At 45.4% G+C, this 20,709-nt stretch overlaps 1 protein-coding gene across 1 annotated transcript in view; it reads right to left on the reverse strand.

Annotated features, from left to right (window-relative positions):
* Positions 1-20,709, reverse strand: part of frg1 (FSHD region gene 1) — a 65,983-nt gene that overhangs the window by 996 nt on the left and 44,278 nt on the right. The window contains exons 7-8 of the mRNA XM_072496889.1: positions 1,613-1,704; positions 25-135 (exon numbers count right to left, since the gene is read on the reverse strand). Coding sequence (XP_072352990.1) covers positions 25-135; positions 1,613-1,704 — 203 coding nt within the window. The remainder of the gene's footprint in view (positions 1-24; positions 136-1,612; positions 1,705-20,709) is intronic.

Here is a 20,709-nt window from a genome sequence, read left to right on the forward strand (position 1 = left end):
ACATTTCAAAACTCAAGCACATACCTGTCTAGCAAGGCCTCATGGAAAGTACCGTCTTGCCTGGCTTTCTTTAGCAGTTTACTGTCCTCTACATTTACTCTAAGTTTATGGTCTTGAAAGCTCTGGAATTTCTTTCTGCAACAGAGGAATTACACAGGGAACCTGAAATAAGCCTTTAGCACAAAACAAACAGCTGCACAATACCATGGTGCATTCAAATTTATTTCTCACTCATTTTTTTCAAATCTTACAACACTGGATTGTTGCTGTTCTTATGCGTAACCTTTTTTTGCAATGTACTCTAATTCTCTGTGAAACCAAACATGATAAATCCAATTTAATTTTGGATTGCGTATTGACAGTTATCAGGACAGACTTAGACTGGAACTATTTACTTTAGAAAAGCAGAGACTCCAGGAATGAATAGTTCAGATTTTAACCAAGTGATCATGTTATAATATAGAACATATAGTGCAGAAGGAGGCCAATCGGCCCATCGCGTCTGCACCGACCCACTTAAGCTATCACTTCCGCCCTATCCCTGTAACCTAATAACCCCATCTAACCTTTTTGGTCTCCAAGGGCAATTTGACATGGCCAATCTACCTAACATGCATGTCTTTGGACTGTGGGAGGAAACCGGAGCACCCGGAGGAAACCCACGCAGATACAGGGAGAACGTGCAGACTCCGCACAGGCTATCTAAGCAGAGGAGAACTGGCATCAGTACAACTTACAAAACCGTGGGATTGAGTTTGATGTGAAGAACATTTATTACAGGAAATAATCAATGATGCTAAATTAGACCTCACTGTAAGTAGCGCAAATGCGAACAGAAAGTTACAAAGTGGTAATGAGACAGATTAAGCAAGTATGCAGAATTGTAACAGATGGAACTGTGGTGAAATGCAAGGTCATTAACTTTGGATAGATCAAAATATTTTCTAAATAGTGGGAAGTTGGGAATATGGAAAAGCAGAGATTTAGGGGTCCATGTAGAGAAATTACTCAAAGCTAATAGGCAGGTAATTGTTAGAAAGAGTAGCAATAGACCCTATGGCCTCTAGAGCCTGCTCCGGCCATTCAATAAGATTAAGGCTGAACTTCAATATCAATTCCACTTTCCTGCTAGAATCCCCATGTTAATCAGAATTTCTAAAGTATGTGACGTAAAAGATATTTTGGCATTAAATGATGTTATTCCAGCCATACATTTAAAAAATAAAGGTAGGCATATTCTCCCTTTCGCCAAGCATAATCAGGTCATATAGATATATCTGCTATTCCAAACATAAAATCAACACATGACCCCTACTGTGTGATAGTTTCATGCTGGTCCCCTGCTCTGCCTCAGAAAGGTAGCCTTAACAGCATTAAGTTATGTACTGCGGACTGTATAAACTATCCAAACTAATTTATACTGGGTACCTGGCACTAAGGAAAATGAAGGATTATTTTCTCTTTCTGGGTAAGAACCTTGATCTGCCAATGAGATGATGATTTAATATGCTCAGTTATTTGTCCTCTTTACCCTCAGTAATTTAAAATATAAATACATGCATGTTATACTGTGAACTACTACAATCGCGCTCAAAACTATTGTGGTACTTACACATAGTTAATTTCACATTTTTTCACATTGCCCTTGTCTTCATCTAAAAGCTCATCTTTTGATTTTATTACAACATCAGCACAGGAACGGATCTGTTTCAAACAAAAAGCAAGTTATGATAAAGTGTAATAATATAGACAGTTGGATACCTGGCTAATCTGAGGATAAGAAAGAGCAGTATTAATAAAGCTGTTGTAATATAAGGTGGCGGCTTAACTGAGACTCTCATGACCACTAGACATTACAAGATGGTTGTGCTTTAAACTGACTTGTTTAGTTGAAGGTAAACAGAATGCACTGGAAAGGGGGATGGCGCCAAGTTGCACCAAACTCTGACAGGTGCAGGTGATCTGGTTGCCATGGAGATAGGTGACCAATGTCAAGTCCTATTATAAGTCAGCTGTAAGTTTTAACAGCTGAACACAAATAAGGAAGCATCTGTTCTTGCTTCTAAGCAGCTAAACCAAACTTTTTATGGAAAGAAGATCCTTAACAGGTGCTGCTATGCCAAGCAGAAGAAAAGGACTAAACAAGAGGAGGTATGGTGAGGACAGAACACCTGTTCGAGGAAACTGCTAGAGGGAACCTTATGATGGGAAGTTCATTTGATTATGCGGCAAGGACTAAGTGAAGACGACTTTGTTTAAACATTCACTTTGGGGAAGTAGGTTGAAGAGATCCTGTTAGCAGCTGACAGGACCTTTCGACTAACTCAAGGCTACATGTCAATGGAGAGTGTGGTGTAATGTATAAATGTGGCATGGGGATTTTGTTTGTGTTTAGAAGGTAATGGGGATATTTTTTCTATAGTTCAGTGCATTAGCTCCTCACTAACTATGGTTTAATTAGTATTGATTTATTTGTTTGTTACATGAAAAGTCTTAAAACATGAAATCTTGCCATGTGATTTCCTTGCATTGGTTACTGGGATATTTACATTTATTTCCAAAAGTTATCAGTCTCCACGGGGATTGTGACAAGATAAATAGTGAGGGAGTATTGCCAGAGAAGAAAGGAGTAGGGAGTGACAAGCGAATCATCGACAGCCACAGGAGAGATGCCTGAAGATTGGAGGGTAGCAAATGATGTGCCCTTGTTTAAGAAGGGCTATAGGGATAAGCCTGGGAACTACAGACCGGTTAGCCTTACTTCTGTAGTGGGTAAATTGTTAGAAGGTATTCTGAGGGACATAACTACAGGTATTTAGACAGGCAAGGGCTAATTAGGGAAAGTCAGCATGGCTTTGTAAGGGGAAAGTCTTGTCTCATGAATTTGATTGGGTTTTTTGAAGGGGTAACCAAGAAGGTAGGTGAGAGCAATGCAGTCAACATTGTCTACATGGACTTTAGCAAGGCCTTTGACAAGGTACCGCATGGTAGGTTGTTGCAAAAGGTTAAATCTCACGGAATCCAGGATGAGGAAGCCAATTGGATACAAAATCGGCTTTGCGATCAAAGCCAAAGGGTGGTTGTGGAGGGTTGTTTTTCAAACTGGAGGCCTGTGACCAGCGGTGTGCCTCAGGAACCGGTGCTGGGTCCACTGGTATTTGTTATATATATTAACGATTTGGATGAGAATGTAGGAGGCATGGTTAGTAAGTTTGCAGATGACACCAAGATTGGTGGTATAGTGGATAGTGAAGAAGGTTATCTAGGATTGCAACAGATCCAGTGGGCCAATGAATGGCAGATGGAGTTTAATTTGGATAAATGTGAGGTGATGCATTTTGGTAGATCAAATCAGGGCAGGACCTATTCAGTTAACGGTAGGGAGTTGGGGAGAGTTACAGAACAAAGAGATCTAAGGGTACAGGTTCATAGCTCCTTGAAGGTGGAGTCGCAGGTGGACAGGGTGGTGAAGAAGGCATTCATCATGCTCGGTTTTATTGGTCAGAATATTGAATACAGGAGTTGGGACGTCTTGTTGAAGTTGTACAAGACATTGGTAAGACCACACATGGAATACTGTGTTCAGTTCTAGTCACCCTATTATAGGAAGGATATTGTTAAACTAGAAAGAGTGCAGAAGAGATTTACAAGGATGCTACCAGGACTTTAAAATTTTTTTTTTTTTTTTTAATAAAAAGAGTTGCCAATTATTTTGTTTTTCCAATTAAGGGGCAATTTAGCATGGTCAATCCACCCAACCTGCACACCTTTGGGTTGTGGGGGTGAAACCTAGCAGACATGGGGAGAATGTGCAAACTCCACATGGACAGTGACCCAGGGCCGGGATTCGAACCCGGGGCCTCAGCGCTGCAGTCCCAGTGCTAACCACTGCACCACATGCTGCCCTGTGCTACCAGGACTTGATGGTCCGAGTTATAAGGAGAGGCTGGGACATTTTTCTGTGGAGCGTAGGAGGCTTAGGGGTGATCTTATAGAGGTCTATAAAATAATGAGGAGCATAGATAAGGTAGATAGTGAACATCTTTTCCCAAAGATAGAGGAGTCTAGGACTAAAGGGCTTAGGAGTAAGGTGAGAGGGGAGAGATACAAAAGAGACCAGAGGGGGAATTGTTTCACACGGAGGGTGGTGAGCATCTGAAATGAGCTGCCAGAAGCAGTGGTAGACTCGGGTACAATTATTTCCTTTAAAAATCAGTTAGACAGTTATATGGGCAGGGTGGGTATAGAGGGATAAGACCATAAGACATAGGAGCGGAAGTAAGGCCATTCGGCCCATCGAGTCCACTCCACCATTCAATCATGGCTAATTTCAACTCCATTTACCCGCTCTCTCTCCATAGCCCTTAATTCCTCGCGAAATCAAGAATTTATCAACTTCTGTCTTAAAGACACTCAACGTCCCGGCCTCCACCACCCTCTGTGGCAATGAATTCCACAGACCCACCACTCTCTGGCTGAAGACATTTCTCCTCATCTCTGTTCTAAAGTGATTCCTTTTTATTCTAAGGCTGTGCCCCCGGGTCCTAGTCTCCCCTGTTAATGGAAACAACTTCCTTACATCCACCCTATCTAAGCCATTCATTATCTTGTAAGTTTCTATTAGATCTCCCCTCAACCTCCTAAACTCCAATGAATATAATCCCAGGATCCTCAGACGTTCATCGTATGTTAGGCCCACCATTCCTGGGATCATCCGTGTGAATCTCCGCTGGACCCGCTCCAGTGCCAGTATGTCCTTCCTGAGGTGTGGGGCCCAAAATTGCTCACAGTATTCTAAATGGGGCTTAACGCTTGAAAAAGCTTCAGAAGTACATCCCTGCTTTTATATTCCAAGCCTCTTGAGATGAGTGACTACATTGCATTTGCTTTCTTAATTATGGACTCAACCTGCAAGTTTACCTTTAGAGAATCCTGGACTAGGACTCCCAAGTCCCTTTGCACTTCAGCATTATGAAGTTTGTCACCGTTTAGAAAATAGTCCATGCCTCTATTCTTTTTTCCAAAGTGCAAGACCTCGCACTTGCCCACGTTGAATTATCAGCCATTTCTTGGACCACTCTCCTAAATGGTCTAAATCTTTCTGCAACCTCCCCACCTCCTCCATACTACCTGCCCCTCCACCTATCTTTGTATCATCGGCAAACTTAGCCAGAATGCCCCCAGTCCCGTCATCTAGATCGTTAATATATAAAGAGAACAGCTGTGGCCCCAACACTGAATCCTGCAGGACACCACTCGTCACCGGTTGCCATTCCAAAAAATAACCTTTTATCCCAACTCTCTGCCTTCTGCCTGACAGTCAATCATCAATCCATGTTAGTACCTTGCCTCGAATACCATGGGCCCTTATTTTACTCAGCAGTCTCCCGTGAGGCACCTTATCAAAGGCCTTTTGGAAGTCAAGATAGATAACATCCATTGGCTCTCCTTGGTCTAACCTATTTGTTATCTCTTCAAGGAACTCTAACAGGTTTGTCAGGTACGACCTCCTCTTACTAAATCCATGCTGACTTGTCCTAATCCGACCCTGCACTTCCAAGAATTTAGAAATCTCATCCTTAACAAATCTCATCCTTAACAATGGATTCTAGAATCTTGCCAACAACCGAGGTTAGGCTAATTGGCCTATAATTTTCCATCTTTTTCCTTGTTCCCTTCTTGAACAGGGGGGTTACAACAGCGATTTTCCAATCCTCTGGGACTTTCCCTGACTTTTGAAAGATCATAACTAACGCCTCCACTATTTCTCCAGCTATCTCCTTTAGAACTCTAGGATGTAGCCCATCTGGGCCCAGAGATTTATCAACAGGAGCTGCGCCACAGGGGGCAGGGCTGGCTTAGGAAAGGGGGGGATGGAGGAACGCAAGGAGGAGGAGAGATTCCCACACGGGGGAGATCAACGGGAAGGCGGGGGAAGCCGGGGTCAGCAGACTCACGGAAGTAGTATGGGGGGAGCAAAAGAGCTAGATGCGGATCTAGCGGGGGGGGGGGGGGGGGGGGGGAGAGAGAAGAGATAATAGGGTTGCTGCTGCACTGGCCGAAGGGGAACTGAAAATGGAAGAGGTGGTCGGGGCGGGGGTGCCCCGTCTGGGGGACTGGAGGGTGTGGGAGACGCGGGCACGGGACTGGCCTAAGATAGGAGATGGCTAGTCGGTGGGGGGGGGGGGGTAGCCCCCCAATCCAGCTGAACACGTGGATTGTGAGAGGCCTAAATGGGCCGGTTAAGAGGGCCCGAGTGTTCGTGCACTTAAAGGGACTGAAGGCATACGTGGTCATGCTTCAGGAGACGCATCTGAAGGTGGCAGATCAGGTCAGGTTAAGGAAGGGATGGGTAGGACAGGTGTTCCATTCGGGGCTGGATGCGAAGAATAGAGGGGTGGCAATACTGGTGGGGAAGCGGGTGTCGTTTGAGGCCAAGAACATAGTAGCGGACAATGGAGGCCGATACGTGATAGTGAGCGGTAGGTTGCAGGGGACGGGAGTAGTATTGGTAAATGTATATGCCCCGAACTGGGACGATGCTGGATTCATGAAACGGATGTTGGGGCGTATTCTGGACTTGGAGGTAGGGAGCTTGATAATGGGTGGGGATTTCAACACGGTGTTGGACCCAGCATTAGATCGTTCCAGATCTAGGACGGGGAAGAGGCCGGCTGCGGCCAAGGTGCTCAGGGGGTTTATAGATCTCCCATGTACATAAGGCCTACTCCCGGATAGATTTTTTTGTTCTGGGCAGGGCATTGATCACAAAAGTGGAGGGAACGGAGTATTCGGCCATAGCCATTTCAGACCACGCTCCGCATTGGGTGGAGCTAGAGCTGGGGGAGGAGAGGGACCAACGCCCGTTGTGGTTGTTGGATGTGGGACTGCTGGCGGACGAGGAAGGGTGCGGGGGTGCATCGAAAGATATCTGGAGGCCAACGACAACGGGAAGGTGCAGGTGGGAGTAATATGGGAGCGCTGAAGGCGGTGGTCAGGGGAGACTTAATCTCCATCAGGGCTTATAGGGAGAAGAGGGAGGGCAGGGAAAGGGAGAGGTTAGTGGGGGAGATTTTAAGGGTGGACAGGAGATATGCAGAGGCCCCTGATGAGGGGCTACTCGGGGAGAGATGAAGTCTCCAGACGGAGTTCGACCTGTTGACCACGGGGAAGGCAGAGGCACAGAGGAGAAAGGCACTGGGGGCGATGTATGAATATGGGGAGAAGGCGAGTCGGGTGCTGCACATCAGCTCCGTAAGAGGGTGGCAACGAGGGAAATAGGTGGAGTCAAGGATGGCAGGGGAACTACGGTGCGGAGTGCGGTGAAAGTGAATGAGGCATTCAAGGCCTTTTACGAGGCGCTGTATAGGTGCCAGCCCCCAGGGGGAAAAGAGGGGATGCGACGATTCTTGGACCAACTGAGGTTCCCGAGGGTGGAGGAGCGGGAGGTGGCTGCTTTGGGGGTGCCAATTGGGGTGAAGGAGCTGGTTAAAGGACTGGAGCATGCAGGCAGGGAAGGCCCCGGGGCCGGATGGGTTCCCGGTGGAGTTCTATAGGAAGTATGTAGACCTGTTAGCCCCGTTGCTGGTGAGGACCTTCAATGAAGCAAGGGAGGGGGTGACCCTGCCCCCGACAATGTCGGAGGCGACGATCTCTTTGATCCTGAAGCGGGATAAGGACCCACTGCAATGCGGGTCGTATAGATCGATCTCGCTCCTCAACGTAGATGCTAAGTTGCTGGCAAAAATATTAGCTACGAGGATTGAGGACTGTGTCCCGGGGGTGGTTCACGAGGACCAGACGGGATTCGTAAAGGGTAGGCAGTTAAATACCAATGTGCGAAGGCTACTAAATGTGATAATGATGCCATCGGTGGAGGGAGAGGCGGAGATAGTGGCAGCTATGGACGCGGCGAAGGCCTTTGACCGAGTGGAGTGGGAGTATCTCTGGGAAGTGTTGCGGAGGTTTGGGTTTGGAGAGGGGTTTATCAGTTGGGTTAAACTCCTATATAGAGCCCCGGTGGCGAGTGTGGTTACGAATCGGCGGAGGTCGGACTATTTTCGGCTGTATCGAGGGACGAGGTAGGGGTGCCCCCTGTCCCCCTTGTTGTTTGCACTAGCAATTGAACCTTTGGCCATCGCATTAAGGGAGTCTGGGAAATGGAGGGGGGGGGGGTGGTCCGAGGGTGAGAGGAGCATCGAGTGTCGCTGTATGCAGACGATCTGTTGCTGTATGTGGCGGACCCAGTGGAGGGGATGGTGGAGGTCATGCAGATCCTAAGGGAGTTTGGGGACTTCTCGGGCTAGAAGCTCAATGTAGGGAAGAGCGAGCTCTTTGTGGTGCATCCGGGGGATCAGGGAAGAGGGATAGACGACCTACCGCTGAGGAGGGCGGATAGGAGCTTTTGATACTTGGGTATCCAGGTAGCTAGGAGCTGGGGGGCCCTGCACAAACTTAACTTGACGAGGCTGGTGGAGCAGATGGAGGAGGACTTTAAACGGTGGGACATGTTGCCACTCTCGCTAGCGGGCAGGGTACAGTCGATTATAATGGTGGTCCTTCCGAGGTTCCTTTTTGTATTTCAATGCCTTCCAATTGTGATCACCAAGGCCTTTTTTAAGAGGGTAGGGGGGAGCATTATGAGCTTTGTGGGGGCGAGTAAGACCCCGAGGGTAAGGAGGGGGTTCCTGGAGCTAAGTAGGGATAGAGGAGGGCTAGTGTTGCCGAATCTGGGTGGCTACTATTGGGCAGCCCACGGCGATGATCCGTAAGTGGGTGATGGAGGGAGAGGGGGCGGCATGGAAGTGGTTGGAGATGGCGTCCTGCAAAGAAATGAGCCTGGGGGCGCTGGTGACGGCACCGCTGCCGCTCTCGCCGACAAGGTACACTACGAGCCCGGTGGTGGCGGCAACGCTAAAGATCTGGGGGCAGTGGAGACGGCACAGGGGTGCGATGGGAGCCTCGGTGTGGTCCCCGATCAGAGACAACCATTGGTTTGTCCCGGGAAGGATGGACGGGGGGGTTTCAGAGCTGGCACAGGGCAGGGATTAAAAGAATGGGGGACCTGTTCATTGATGGGACGTTTGCGAGCTTAGGGGCGCTGGAGGAGAAGTTTGGGCTACCCCCGGGAAACGCTTTCAGGTACATGCAAGTAAGGGCGTTTGTGAGGTGGCAGGTGAGGGAATTCCCGCTGCTCCCGGCACAGGGGATTCAAGACAGGGTGATTTCGGGCGTATGGGTCGGAGAGGGCAAGGTGTCGGCGATATACCAGGAGATGAAAGAGGGGGAGGCTTTGGTACAGGAGCTGAAGGGTAAATGGGAAGAGGAGCTGGGGGAGGAGATTGAGGAGGGGCTGTGGGCTGATGCCCTAAGTAGGGTTAATTCCTCTTCCTCGTGTGCCAGGCTCAGCCTGATACAGTTTAAGGTAGTTCACAGAGCGCACATGACGGGGGCAAGGCTGAGTAGGTTCTTTGGGGTGGAGGACTGATGTGGGAGGTGCTCAGGAGGGGAGTTGCGAGAACAGTATCTAAGGTGGTGAAAGTCCGGGTCAAGCCAAGCTGGGGGCTAGCACTATTTGGAGTAGCGGACGAGTCAGGAGTGCAGGAGGCGAAAGAAGCCGGCATTCTGGCCTTTGCGTCCCTAGTAGCCCGGCGAAGGATCTTAATGTGGAAGGGGGCGAAGCCCCCCAGCCTGGATAAATGGTATGGCAGGATTTATCAAGTTGGAGAGGATAAAGTTTGCCTTGAGAGGGTCTGCGCAGGGGTTCTACAGGCGGTGGCAACCGTTCCTAGACTATCTCGCGGAGCGTTAGATGAAGGTCGGACAGCAGCAGCAGCAACAGAGAGGGGGGTGGGGGGTGAGGGGGGGAAATCTTTCTTGGGGGGGGGGGGGGGGGGCTTTTTTTTTCCTGGGGGGCATTTGAGCAAGAAAATATATGAATGATCCGGAAAACTGAAATGTATGGGAGGAATCCAATGTACAAAGTTCTGTATCATGTTGACTTGCCAAGTTCATGTCTCGCTACTCAAACTTTCTTTCTTTTGTGTTACGGGGGGGGGGGGGGGGGGGAGGGTTGTTTGTAAGGTTGAAAATTGTGTTTACAAATTCTTAATAAATATATTTAAAAAAAACTCTACCCACAGAGATTCTATGCCTTCTGCTCCTGTATCGCTCCTTGCTATCGATTTAACTTCATTCCTTACTAACAATCCAAATCCCACCCCCCCCCGCTTTGCCCATCTGCCTGTCCTTTCGATAAGACATATAAGACATATATCCTTGGATATTTAGATCCCAGCCCTGATCCCCTTGCAGCCACGTCTCTGTGATGCCCATAACATCGGATGGCTGTTTGGAAAACCAAACTAAGCACTGATGAGCTGGTTATTGCTAAGCAAGTGCCACTAGAAAGCACTTGTGACGACAACCCCTTCCATCACTTTGTTGATGGGCTGTAATTGGCCAGGTTGGATTTTGTGGTTAGGCTGACAAGGCACATAGCCAGAAACAGAAACTTCCACATGATACCCTGGCTGCAATCGATACTGGTCGTCTGCAAGAGCACTCAAGTCAACACAAAAACACGTCATCGCCATATGGACTTTGTGATTACCCACTCACGTTTGCACAAAAGGACATGACCATGCTATGAATATGTAACAAACTTCCAGACACAGATGATCAACCTTGCAGCAGGGCGAAGGCCAGACAAAAGAAGCCATCAGACTCCATAATGAACCGATGGCTGGTCAGATGAGGGTGTTTCGGAGGACAATGGGTCTTGATTGAATCATCCTGGATAAACAGGAGTATCCGGTTTTTCCCATTAACGAGTTAGGGTCTGGATGGGAGAATGGCCAGTTGTGGGCATATACCTCTGACTCAATGCTCACAGACCAGTATAAAGGAAGGAACATTTGGAACAGATCTTTAGCGATAACCAACCTGGGAGTCCCCCAGGCACAACCATCGCAAAAAGAAGGGACCCCAGGTTTCGAAGCCCAGAGAAGACAACATCGAGCGATTGTAGCCTGACCAGCCTCCTTCACTAGTGCGGGTAAGACCTAAAGCTCACCTGTGAGTTTGAGTCATACTTTATTGAATGAGATAATTGTGAATAAAATAGTGTTAAACTGTGAACCTAGTTCGTCCTTTGTTCATCTCTCAAATGAGGGCACCTGGGTAAAACTTTGATTAATACACTGGTTGAAGCATCTGAATTGGATAGGTACAACAGTTTGGCACCCCAGATGGGACTTCGATAAGAAGTGGCCACATTGCTCCCAAGTCGGGCCTCTAAACCCCATATTCTCCAACACTCCATCTGAGCCTAAATTAAGAGGGCAGATGCCCCACGTAATGGCCAGTCCCAAGTGAGTGAAGGACAGTACAGGTTTCCGACCAGTAAACTGGGCCATAAATTTGTAACACAAGGTGAACAAACTAGGTATTTAGATCCAGGATAGTCAAGGGAGTTGGGTAAAACCTGTGGGAGGGAATTTAGTGAGAGCTGGACCCTTACCCCAGTCGATTCCCACACACCGTGACAAATCCTAAGGAGAGAGCGAGAATAAGTAAAGAGTAGAAAAATGGCAGAGTGCCCAGAGTGAGAAGAGACCCAAGTGGGTCGTGTACTACAGTAATTTAGAAAGTGTCTGGGACAACAAAAATAGGATATGGACCCTTGAGGTTAAAAAGAGCAACACAAGTGCCCCAGCGCTCCTCTCACTGGGTGGTGGGAAGAACCCACTCATTTTTGCCAGAGTCATATGAACCCTGTGCACAACCTTAAACTGTATCAGGCTCATCTTTGCGCATGAGGAGGTCGCTTTTACCCTACGCAGTGCCTCACTCCATACTCCCCAATTGATCTGCCCCCCCCCCAACTACCCTTCCCATTACTCCTTACTCTTCACCACCTGCTCACCTCCCTGCTCCCCCAGCCATCTGTATATATCCCTAATTCTTCCCTCCCCCTCCACATCCGGAACCAACAGTCGCTCAGCAGAGTGTATCCTAGCAACCTAGGGAAACCCCTCCAGACCTTTCACGCAGATACTTGAACTCACTCCCTCTTGGGAACTCTTCCCTTAGCTCCTCCAAACTGGCAAACCCTTCATCCAAATACAGATCTCTCACTTTGACCAACCCCATTTCCCCGCACCTCCGATTTACACTATCCATCAAACTATCCAATCCCCCGCCCCGGCTCAAACTCATGATTCTCGCACAGTGGCGTTAACACCGACATCCCTTCCACCCTAAAATGCCTCTTCAACTGATTCCAAATCTTCACCCTGTACTGCATCGCCGGGTTCCCTGAATACCTATTCAGTGCCATTGGCATCACTGTCGTCACTATGGCCCTTAAGCTGGACGCCCTACAAAATTCCTCCTCCAGCCTAACCCATTCCCCTTCCCACCATCACCGCACCTTTTCCACATTCGCCGCCCAGTAATAATGAAGCAAGTTCAGCAACGCTAACCCCCCCTGCTACCTATGAAGCACGGTCCTCCTGACGCTCGGCACCTTCCCTGCCCATACAGAGTCCGAAATAATAATATTCAGTTTCCGAAAAAAGACCTTTGGTATAAAGATTGTGAGTGTCTGAAAAATAAACAGGAACCTTGGCATAATATTCATTTTTACCACTTGGACACACTCCGCCAAAGTCAACGACAGTGTATCCCACGTCCTAAGGTTCCCCCTGACCTCCTCCACCAGCTTCGTCAAGTTCCACTATAGAGCCCCGTCAATTCCGTTGCAGCTGAATCCCCAAATATCTGAACCTATCCCTTGCCACCTTAAGTGGCAGCCCCCCCCTAAATTGGCTCACTGTCCCAGCTCATTCACCGGATACCCCGGGAATGCCCCAAACCTCCCCAGCAGGCCCATGATCCTTCCTATACTCTCCAGTGGGTCTGAAACATGCAATAGGTCGTCGGCATAGAGCGACATCCGATGCTCCCGCTGTCCCCTCAATCCCCTGCCACTCCTCCGACCCCCTAAGAGCCATCGCCAAAGGCTCTATGGTCAGCACAAACAACAATGGAGACAGCGGGCACCCTTGCTTTGCAAGCACATATCATCCATCCTCACACTCTCCCTTCGTGCCACATACAGCAACTACACCCATGCCACAAATCTCGGCCCAAACCTTCCCAGAAGCTCGAACAAGTACCCGCTCCACCCGGTCAAATGCTTCTCCATGGAAACCACTACCTCTGGGACCAGGGCCCCCGCCGGATTCATAACTACATCCAACAACCTTCTTATATTACTCGCCTTTCACAAAGCCTGTCATTAGTGGAAGAATTAGTAGAGAAACAGTTAAAAGGAAACACAAAAGCAAGAGTCTCAGAACCAAAGTCTAGAAATAAGTGGAAGGATATTCGAACCACCTTGTGGAAGGTGGCCAGTGACAAAAGGCTCCTTGAGGGATCCTTTGTGTCAAAGGGGGGAAGGGGTATATGAGTTTTAGAAGAAGTCAGTGTGGAAATATGAGTTTTAGAAGAAGTCAGTGTGGAAATATGAGTTTTAGAAGAAGTCAGTGTGGAAATAGGAGTTTTAGAAGAAGTCAGTGTGGAAATATGAGTTTTAGAAGACGTCAGTGTGGAGTTTTAGAAGGAATCAGTGTGGAAATACGAGTTTTTGAAGTTAGTGTGGAGAAATTCTGCACTGTAAATTCTATGAAATCTATGAAATGTATGCTCCGGATAGTCGAGGATTATCCAGAGAGAAAAAAAGATAGACTAACGAGTCTTGGTATATGAGGTGATAGAAGTCATGTGGAAATTGGTGCCCTGGGAGCACCTTAATCAATGTCCAAGGGGTATGACATGCGCTTTTGGGCATCAAGCAATAGATAAACACGGCGGAGATATAGAATGGGGAGATATGTCTTTTGAGTTTCAAAAAAAGTTAATTAACAATTTGGAAAGAGTTCAAATTATATTCTGAGTGCATATTTGAAAGAAATTGAGAAGTGATTAGTTTTATTTAATACAAGTTTAAAAGGTAGTCTGCAAACTTTAATCAACTCACTCAAAGCTGCTGGCAGCTGAAAAAAAGAGTAATTGTGTTTGTTAAGTTGCTGTTTGTATGTTAGTGTGTGATTTTTCCTTGTCTGTGAGTCTGTCTAGTGGCTGTGTCATTGAGTTAACCCTCTGTGGTCTGGTTTTGTTAGTCATTTGAAAGTTGCTTATTTAATGTATGTATGTAGTTGTATTTTGAATTATGTTGAGTGAGGAGCAGGATGAGCTGTAAAGCAACTGTTCGAGCGGGAGAATGGTGATTCTGGGGCAATGGAAAAGCTTCTTATGGCTGCAGAAGAGTGTTAAAAATACTGTATGTATATTTGCTGGAGAATTTACCTATTCTTTGAGTTTTAATTGCAGCTTTTGAAGAAAGAATAATGAAAACTACTGCTTTAATCCATTGCTTTTGTTTGCTTTGAAAATTCTAATTTTACTTTTCAGTTTGATGGGATGGAATGAAAGTATCATGCTTTGAATGCCTTTTGTTTGAGTGGAGGCCTCCATGGGTGAATGTATTGTAGCCATCTCAGATGGCCACCTGCAAAGGACCATGGGAATTATGGCCAACCCAGGACTCAGACACACAGAGCTTGTGTGTGTACTTGCAACCCAGATAGCTAGACGCAATCGAAACCCCCGCTCGTTTGCATTCTAATGGCCTATTTCCCCAGAACAAAAGGACTGTACTCAGGTAACCAATACAGATGCAGACTAACCGGTGCCACTCCCTTTGCTAAGAAAGCCCAAACAGCCAAGGTCAATGACCGCTCAGGACATGCCCAGCCATCAAGGCACCCACCCCTTTATTGGCCAAAATCGAAGGCAGTGATCGAAGCCTGTCGAATTATTGGGTCCAAAGCTAAGGACCACCCCAAAGAGCGTGAAATCGCAGAGGGATAAAAAGAGACATAGCCATGTGTTCGGTCTGTCTTGTCCCCGGCCTACGCCTAAAACCAAGTGTAGCATTACGACCAGAAGACATGTTCAAGACCAACGATTGCTACCAGACGGATGAGCCCAGCAGATACAAAGGCACTTCTTCTACCCAGCCATGCAAGATCCGAACAAAGGCCTTGTTCATCTACAAAGAGCCGGTTGCCCTGAAGTTAAGTATAGGTTATTGTAGTTGTTAGGTGTAGTTTAACTTGTAGTGTTTTATGTTGCATGTCGAAGTAATCCTTGTGTGTAAATAAACTATCTTTGAACTGACTAACTGGTTGTTTGGTCTTTGATCGATATCCGGTAAAGCCTTGTGGTGGTATCATTTGATACCTGGCGACTCTGAAAAGCAATATTATCATTAATAACTGCCATATCTAGTTAATTTGGCAACATTATTGGTGACGCTGGTGGGATAGTATTCCACTCATTAAAAAGAACATTATTGGCGTTTCCGGTGCCGATTTGCACCAGTAAGTTTGTGTTTAATAAAGAATGTGTGTGGATTTCCTTTGGTGCTTCTCATTTTTTAAAAACGTTGCTTTCCCTAAATGGTGATTTTGTAAAACTGAGTTTTAAATCAAATGGGAGTTATAAACTGGATTAAAGATATAATTTGAAACGGAATGAGTATTTGAAAATACTTAAAAAAGGAATAATGATCAATATCGTGGAAGTTACTTGGAACACAATTCTCAGAAAGTAAATGAAAAAAAATCGAAGTATGTAAATTGAGATTTGGAGATGATTAGTTTGAGCTTGGCATAAACTTGGGTGTTCTTAGCTCAAGACGAAAAAACAAAGGAATCTAATTTGGAATTTGAAGACTAGCGTTCTTTGTTTAAAGAGTCCATGTGCTCTGATGTAACTACATCTGAAAACCTTTGTTTTTTGTTCCCAAACCGCTAGAAATTTCACTACTTTCTCTGCAAGTTCATTACACATCAAATTGGCTGATCGGGAATTTCCATATAGCAAAGATTATGGATTTTAATTTTCTTTTAAATTGACAGATACATCTCAACCAAATTAACTCATTTGACTCCAGGCCGAGTGCATCTTTGTGCTTTTGTTTTAAACACAGATGAATCACGAGTCACAGCCAACATCTCTAGTTGCTTCAAGAATTCCAAGATTGCTCTGCCACAACACAGTGACAATGGGGATCTAAAGACTTTTCCTTTTGTGGAAGAGTTAACCCATTCCCACCTTCGCTGGACTTGGACACTGGGCCTTGAGTAAGGCTGTTCTGGATCTTGCCTGGCTGGAGTCAGAAGGTCATGCGAGATAGGCATGGAAGCAAATCCAAATAGCTAATTGTGCACAGAGTGACAATCCGTGCTGGATTGTCACTCTGAGAAGGTACAGCTGATTATATTGGACACATACTATTTTTGGTTCGCATTTTCAGGAGGCACAGGAGAAAAATGTGTAATATTAATAACGAAGTCTTTCACAAGTGTTAGAAAATAAGTATGTTTCTGAATTGCATTAAGAATCAAAAAACGCACGTAGTTAAAAAGTAGAATGGAAATTGTTAAATTCTCAGTGTGCAATACAGATCAAAGTATGGAGATAAGCTAGGAAATCATATCCAGACAGTTCAGAGTCACAAGTGCGAACAGAAGGTCAATAATATTGGGTGATTTTAACTATCCCAAGATAAATTTGGAAGTGCAGAATGGTTTTTGGAATGCAAGTAAGATTGCTATCTCCGCAAGTATGTTTCTAAACAAACAAGTGAAGAAGCATTGTTTAGTTCAGCACTGTGAAAGGAAGTGAGGCAAGTATCTGATGTCAGGTTATGGAACAATTGGGAAATAGTTGCATAGTTATGCAAGATTGGAGAAAGATAATGAAAAATCTACATTAAAGGAGTTCAATTCTTTAAAGAAAACATGAATATAGGAAGAACCTGGTTCAAATGAACTGGTGAGAAGAAATACCAAATAGGTCAGATCAGTTGTCAGATTCTTCAAATGTCTGGTGCAGACGGTACAAAATATATTGCTATAACATAAAACAGGAGCGCATCAAAGGATGGAGTTCAATGAATAAAGATGGAGATTTAAAGCAAAATTGAAACAAATATGATGAACCAAGGACTAAAGAAAATCAAGAGGAATATAGAAGAAATACTACAGGGAGATAAAAAGGGGGTTCAAATAAGGTCAGTGCTGATCAGCATGTTACAGAATTGCAGAAACTACTGTAAAAAACAAACTGATCCCCAAAATTAGAACTCTAGGAGAGAAGCTAAGGAATAAACATGTAACCTGGCATGTCTAAGTGCTGGCACTTCATTGATTTGGAGATTATCAAGGATACTAAAGGGACCATGTGAAGTGATCAACAACAAAATAGATGAACTCTACTACCAAGTAATTTAGATTGGTCAACAGAATCAAGAAGATTTCTTTGGAATTTAAAGACAAATAAAATTGTATTTTTATGACTAAACTCTTTAGTTCTTAGTTTGGTTCTTATGCTCCTGATCATAGAGAGAGCGAGAGAGAGAGAGAAGGGTGTCTCTATAAAGTCACAGTCTATCCATCCTCTCCTTATATCTCAAACATCAAGTCCCGGTAGCATCTTAGTAAATCTTTTCTGCAATCTTTCTAGTTTAAGAATGTCCTTTCTATAATAGGGTACACAGTATTCCAAGTGTGGCCTTACTAATGCTCTGTACAACTTCAGAAAGATGTCCCAACTCCTGTATTCAATGTTCTGACCGATGAAACCAAGCATGCCGAATGCCTTCTTCACCACCCTGTCCACCTGTGACTCCACTTTCAAGGAGTTATGAACCATCCCAGGGTGTTTTATTTCCTGTAACCTGCAGTTGCCAGAACTCCAGGAGAACCAGGGGGCAGAGGTGAGTGCAGTGACCATTACTAAGGAGAAGATTCTGGGGAAACTGAAAGGTCTGAAGGTGGATAAGTCACCTGGACCGGATGGACTACAGGGTCCTAAAAGAGATAGCTGAGGAAATTGTGGAGGCATTGGTGATGATCTTTCAGGAATCACTGGAGGCAGGGAGGGTCCCAGAGGACTGGAAAGTGGCTAATGTAACACCACTGTTTAAGAAGGGAGGGAGGCAGAAGACGGGAAATTATAGCCCGGTTAGCCTGACTTCGGTCTTTGGTAAGATTTTAGAGTCTGTTATTAAAGATGAGATCGCAAAGTATTTGGAAGTGCATGGTAAAATAGGAGTGAGTCAGCACAGCTTTGTCAAAGGGAGGTCGTGTCTGACAAATCTGTTAGAGTTCTTTGAGGAGGTAACAAAAAAGTTAGACAAAGGAGAACCAGTGGGCGTGATTTATTTAGATTTCCAGAAGGCCTTTGACAAGGTGCCACATAGGAGACTGTCAAATAAGTTAAAAGCCCATGGTGTTAAGGGTAAGATCCTGGTATGGATAGAGGATTGGCTGACTGGCAGAAGGCAGAGAGTGGGGATAAAGGGGTCTTTTTCAGGATGGCAGCCGGTGACTAGTGTGTGCCTCACGGGTCTGTGCTGGGACCACAACTTTTCACAATATATGTAAATGATCTGGAAGAAGGAACTGAAGACACTGTTGCTAAGTTTGCAGATTACACAAAGATCTGTAGAGGGACAGGTAGTATTGAGGAAGCAAGGGGGCTGCAGAAGGATTTGGACAAGCTAGGAGAGTGAGCAATGAAGTGGCAAATGAAATATAATGTGGAAAAGTGTGAAGTTATGCACTTTGGAAGGAGGAATTTAGGCATGGACTATTTTCTAAATGGGGAAATGCTTAGGAAATCAGAAGCACAAAGGGACTTGGGAGTCCTTGTTCACGTTTCTCTTCAAGTTAATGTGCAGGTTCAGTCGGCAGTTAAGAAGGCAAAAGCAATGTTTGCATTCATGTCAAGAGGGCTAGAATACAAGACCAGCGATGTACTTCTGAGGCTGTATAAGGCTCTAGTCAGACCCCATTTGGAGTATTGTATCTAAGGAAGGATGTGCTGGCCTTGGAAAGGGTCCAGAGGAGGTTCAGAAGAATGATCCCTGCAATGAAGAACTTGTCGTATGAGGAACGGTTGAGGACTCTGGGTCTGTACTCGTTGGAGTTTAGAAGGTTGAGGGAGATCGTATTGAAACTTACAGGATACTACGAGGCCTGGAAAGAGTGGACGTGGAGAGGATGTTTCCACTTTTAGGAAAAACTAGAACCAGAGGACACAATCTCAGACTAAAGGGTCGATCCTTTAAAACTGAGATGAGGAGGAATTTCTTCAGCCAGAGGATGGTGAATCTGTGGAACTCTTTACCGCATAAGGCTGTGGAGGCCAAATCATTGAGTGTCTTTAAGATAAAGTTAGATAGGTTCTTGATTAATAAGGGGATCAGGGGTTATGGGGAGAAGGCAGGAGAATGGGGATGAGAAAATATCAGCCATGATTGAATGGCGGAGCGGCCTAATTCTGCTCCTATGTCTTATGGTCTTATTAACTGAGTAGGTCCTGCCCTGATTCGATCTACCAAAATGCATCACCTCACATTTATCCAAATTAAACTCCATCTGGCGTTCATCGGCCCAATTGATCAAGGTCCCGTTGTAATCCGAGATAACCTTCTTCACTGTCCACTTTGACACCAACCTTGGTGTCATCTGCAAACGTACTAACCATGCCTCTTAAATTTTCATCCAAATCATCAATGAATAACAAATAACAGTGGACCCAGCACTGATCCCTGAGGCACACCGCTGGTCACAGGCACCCAGTTTGAAAAACAACCCTCTTTAACCACTCTGTCTTCAAGCTAATTTTGTATCCAATTGACTACCTCACCCTGGATTCTGTGAGATTTAACCTTATGCGACAACCTACCAAAGGCCTTACTAAAGTCCATGTGGATAACATCTTAGATCATCTCTCATTATTTATTTTGAAAATATTGCAACTTCAGTGGCCACATTATCCAATAATTATTCATGGCGAACCTCTAAGGGGCTTTAACTAATTAAAGTTATTGTTTGAAACAGGCGCAGTGCAAACTCTAAATTAGAATGATTGCAGTTTGCCAGATCAGCTTCCAAAAAGCTTACTTTGCCTTTCATCTTTAAAGAGACAGAAACAATGGAAAACTAGCATTTACTTTCTATTTATATTAATGTAACTATGCAAAAGATAACGGGACCGATTTGAATTCTGTGCAACTGGATGAAATTTGAGCATGTTAAAATCTCATCCAACGGTTATAGAAACAAATAAACAAATTGTGACTTAACTCCCAAGCAAACATATTACATGACTAAGAAAAACAATTGATTTAAGATAGATTTCTCCATTCTTGCACAATACAGCTTTGGCCACTGGGTAAGGCGATGACTATTCCTACAAATGCACCAATATCGCTTTGTATCAGCTACTGAGGATGCACAAATATAACCATATCACAAGCTGATGCTTTCGTCTCTCCTTTCTGTTAGGTATGACCCCAGCCAATAATGTTCCACCCCCTACCCATTGATTGCCATTAACTTCACTTTTTCTAGGGTTCCTTGATGTCACAATCAATCAAATGCTGCGATGATGACCAGGATGGTCACTCTCACCTCACCTCTGGAATTTAGCTCTTTTCTCCATTCTTGGATCAAGACTGTAATGAGGTCTTGATGAGAATGATCCTGGCAGAACCTCTACAGAGAATTGCTGAGCAAGTGACATTTGACAGCCCGCTCAGCAACACCTTCCATCACTTTGCTGATG

The sequence above is a fragment of the Scyliorhinus torazame genome, chromosome 3 (genome assembly GCF_047496885.1).
Source record: "Scyliorhinus torazame isolate Kashiwa2021f chromosome 3, sScyTor2.1, whole genome shotgun sequence".
Taxonomy (NCBI): Eukaryota; Metazoa; Chordata; class Chondrichthyes; order Carcharhiniformes; family Scyliorhinidae; genus Scyliorhinus; species Scyliorhinus torazame.